Source organism: Megalobrama amblycephala, linkage group LG2, assembly GCF_018812025.1.
Source record: "Megalobrama amblycephala isolate DHTTF-2021 linkage group LG2, ASM1881202v1, whole genome shotgun sequence".
Lineage (NCBI taxonomy): Eukaryota > Metazoa > Chordata > Actinopteri > Cypriniformes > Xenocyprididae > Megalobrama > Megalobrama amblycephala.
The window spans coordinates 36,629,847-36,633,928 of NC_063045.1; the positions used below are offsets into that span (position 1 = coordinate 36,629,847).

The 4,082-nt window shown below is 33.8% G+C and overlaps 1 protein-coding gene across 2 annotated transcripts; it reads left to right on the plus strand.

Annotated features, from left to right (window-relative positions):
• Window positions 1–1,113: 1,113 nt before the first annotated feature.
• On the plus strand, window positions 1,114–3,307 carry si:ch211-193e13.5. 2 transcript variants are annotated; one of them, XR_007183649.1, is made up of 3 exons: window positions 1,114–1,519; window positions 2,475–3,066; window positions 3,218–3,307. XR_007183649.1 is itself a non-coding variant. In XM_048181717.1 (2 exons), the coding sequence occupies exons 1-2, from the start codon at window positions 1,330–1,332 to the stop codon at window positions 2,777–2,779; spliced, it is 495 nt and encodes a 164-aa protein (XP_048037674.1). In that variant the 5' UTR covers window positions 1,114–1,329; the 3' UTR covers window positions 2,780–3,299. The 2 variants fall into 2 exon arrangements, 1 of the variants encoding a protein (XP_048037674.1); XM_048181717.1 differs by having other exon boundaries at window positions 2,475–3,299.
• The last annotated feature ends 775 nt before the right edge of the window (window positions 3,308–4,082 follow it).

A 4,082-nucleotide genomic window follows, 5' to 3' on the forward strand; every position in this document is an offset into this window, starting at 1 on the left:
TTTTCAAAGATGTTGTAAAGATTTAGAACAGTAATTTAATCTCCCTGATAAATGTGAATTTCATGGTGTGAAGTTGCATATGTTAAATGAGCTGCTTCCTGTGCTTTAAGGTGAAACACTTATATGGTGTAAGTGTGAAACCTGACAGTGTAAAGTCAGACAAAGAGCATGAAATACTTTTAAAATCTTTTGTAACTCACTCCATTTAAAAAAGTGAATCTCTACATTTCCTGTATACATTTTTGTTGTCTAAACGTTTTTTCTTTATCTTGACTTATCTTGATATTCTGTTTTTTCAGTGACTTATGCTGATAGAATTAAAGGGTTAGTTCACCCAAAAATGACATTTCTGTCAATAATTACTCACTCTCATGTCGTTCGAAACCCGTAAGACCTTTGTTCACTTTCGGAACACAAATTAAGATATTTTTGATGAAATCCAAGTTTGTTTGTTTTTTACCCCACATAGACAGCAATATAATCACCACTTTCAAGGTTCAGAAAGGTACTAAAGACATTGTTAAAACAGTCGACATGACTGCAGTGGTTCAACCTTAATGTTATGAAGAGAAGAGAATACTTTTTGTGTGCAAAAACAAAACAAAAATATCGACTTTATTCAACAATTTCTTCTCTATCATTATTCTTAAGCAGTTGACGCAGTGAATGCAGTTCAGCGCTTCTGTGTTTATGTCCGAACGCCGGCTCAGTATTGGCTGGCTCCTGCGTCAGCATCACATGCATGCTACGTGAACAGGCGTCGGCCAATACTGAGTTGGTGTTCTGATGTAGAATCTGGAAGCGCTGCAAGGAAAATAGCGTAGGAGAATGACAGGGGAGAGACGAATTTGTTGAATGAAGTCGTTATTTTTGTTTTGCTTTTGCGCACAAAAAGTATTCTTGTCGCTTCATAACATTAAAGTTGAACCATTGTAGTCACATTGACTATTTTATCAATGTTTATACCACTTTTCTGGACCTTGAATGTGGTAATTTTGTTGCTTTCTATTGAGGATGAAAAAACCTCTCAGCTTGATTTCATCAAAAATATCTTTATTTGTGTTCCGAAATGAACGCTTTAGCTTTACAGAAAATGATGAGATGATTGCCTAACCGCTTATGATCACACATGTTCTTTTTTAAAACTCTAGGTGTTAATAGGCTCAGTCCTTCTGGCACATTAAATGTCACAAGATTCACACATTGACCACTAACAGTTTCATTCTGAGTTCAGTTCAAACTTTAGTTTTAAAAAGCAGGCTGTTGAAATGCACAGCACTGCAGCATAAACAGTCTGAAACTAGAACAGCCTAGCATTAACACAGTGTTATGATGTATGACATTAAGAGATCAGAGATAACTGAAGTTATATATGATGATGTGATGATGACTGAGACTGTGGAAATGGACAGAGGAGAAAGAGTGGAGATGATGGTGGATATCTATGAGAGTGCAGATACTGTGAGACATCATGATCTGAGGACAAACACAGAGAGACATCAGCCACTGCAACACACAGGTAACGTCATTTATCTGATACACATTATAACAGACAGATAGAAGTATTATAGTTTCTCTTGCATTTTTCTCAATTGCTTTGGTTTATTGTTTTAAACAGTCTTAACATTCTCTAATACAAATACAAAACATTTCAAGTTGATGGCGTAGCGGACGGCCATGCAGGGTTTGCCTGTTAACCGCGTGTTGGGACTTTGCACTACGCTATATAGTACATATTTTTGGTAACACTTTACAATAAGGTTCATAAGTTAACATTAGTTAACTACATTAGTTAACATGAACTAACAATGAACTGCAATTATACAGCATTTATTAATCTTTGTTAATATTAATTTCAACATTTACTAATACATTATTAGTAAATGAACAACTGTATTTTCATTAACTAACATTAACGAAGATTAGTAAATACAGTAACAAATGTATTGCTCATGCTAGTTCATGTTAGATAATACATTAACTAATGTTTAATGAACCTTATTGTAAAGTGTTACCATTTTTTTTGTAGCAATGTATGTTAACCAAAAATTCACATATTCATTTCTTCTTTTACAAATATTTTATATGTAAAATCATACGAACAGAAAATTGCCACAAAATAACATGCAGACACATCTCTTCATATAGATCTACAATGGCTCAAACGATGAAAGATGTTGTGAAGAGTATGACAATTTTACTGAGAATAAACTTGTCAGTTTTGTGCAGATATTATGCAAATTATAATCATAATATAATAAACTTACTCTTTTGCACAAAAACAAATGTTCCAAAACATGTGCAATTTGCTTAAATGAAAAAGAATTTTAAATCTGGTGTGAACAAGAAATGAATTCAGTGATCTGAACTTATTGTTTTGAGAGATCTTGTTTGAGAATTGAGACTGTGAGAGTAAAGTTAAGACATAAGCATAAGTGTGAAGGTTAATGTAAGCTTTTGTCCATCATCCTCAGGAAGTGTCTCAGTGAAGAACAGAAAGCACAGAGCAGTTGAAGTGTGTTTGTGTCTGCTGTGTGTTCTTCTGCTGACTGCTGTAATGGTGCTCTGTATGTATTTCACCACCGAGAGAAAACAGTTTCTAACCGTTATCAATAACCTGACTGAGGAAAGACACCAGATACTTACCAAATATGAGCAGATACTGAACCATAGCAATAATCTGACTGCAGAAAGAGAGCAGATAAAAAACAAGATTGATGAACTCCAACGTGGCCTTTATGAACAAGGTAATTTTGTTTTATCCTCATTAAATCATTAAAAAATCATCTTTTTTCTACCATCCCGCTTCAATAAAAATAAGCATTGACTTAAACATCAACTTTCTGTTCATCAATACTGCTTAAATACATTTCAACATGGACAAAGCTAAACTAATATATCTAAACTGGTGTATTAATAGATCAGCGTGCTGACAACTTTAAATGGATCTACTACAACTTCAGTTTTTATTATATTTCATCTGAGGAGAAGAGATGGAATGACAGCAGACGAGCCTGTCAACAGAGAGGAGCAGATCTAGTGATCATAAACAGCCAAGAGGAGCAAGTGAGTGAGAAAGAAAATTTTGTGTTTGTTTGTGCACATTTACACGAATAGGTTGGTCTGTTTTAACTAGTGAGAGAAAGGTGTATTACTGTAATTGTAATTATTATTATTACTATTACATATACAATATTTTACTGCTCTGTCGTAACAGGAGTTTTTGAAGAAGGTTGTTGTTGATAATAAGAGTAATTTTTGGATTGGTCTGAGAACAACAGAGGGAGTATGGAAATGGATTGATGGCACCACAATAACAAATGGGTAAGAGATCACTGAATTTAATCGACCATTAGCCTGAATTTCTCTACTGTGAGTATGATATCATACTCATAACTGAGTGTACTGTGTGGAAATCAAACAGTCTTCTTCATTTTTGTTTCAGGTACTGGATATATCAAAACCCATATTCATATGGTGATTACTGTGCTGTAATGACTTCATCAGGTTGGGATTATTGGTCATGTTATTATTATAAAAAATATATCTGCAAGAGAACAATTTTAAAATCACTCATTACATAAAATAAATATGAACATACAGTGAAATAAACCTGTCATGTTTTTTGATGCAGTGAGATCCAGTCAGACAAAGATGGTTAAATTAATTTGTAAGTAATAATCAGCTTTCAGTAGTAAGTACCAAAGTAACAATAAACCAATCTGTAACAAAATATCTCTGAGTAAAATAATATTGCCACAAGAAAAAAAGGAGCAAAGGAGGAGAAAAAGGAGCAAAAGGGCCCTTCTTGCTATGAGTGGGATGCAAAAGCAAGAGAGAGTAGCCATGTATAGTAGGAACTTTGCAAATACTTATACATATGCAAACACTGTCAAAAATAACCTCTCTAAGAATCTGACATCTTTGTAATCCTGCAAGAGTAGATAAGAATTGTGGTTTTGAAGCAGAAAGAGCCAAATAAGCATTTTCATCATGTCTAGAGACCTTATAATAATACTCTTTACACTTCCATTCAAAGTAAGACAACAAGTTTATGTGACACATTTGATACGAGACAGGAT

Coding starts and splice junctions, on each gene's coding strand:
- si:ch211-193e13.5 (XM_048181717.1), top strand. CDS start 1,330: ATGATGTATGACATTAAGAGATCAGAGATAACTGAAGTTATATATGAT. Junction 1,520..2,474: donor TCAGCCACTGCAACACACAG/GTAACGTCATTT, acceptor CATCATCCTCAG/GAAGTGTCTCAGTGAAGAAC.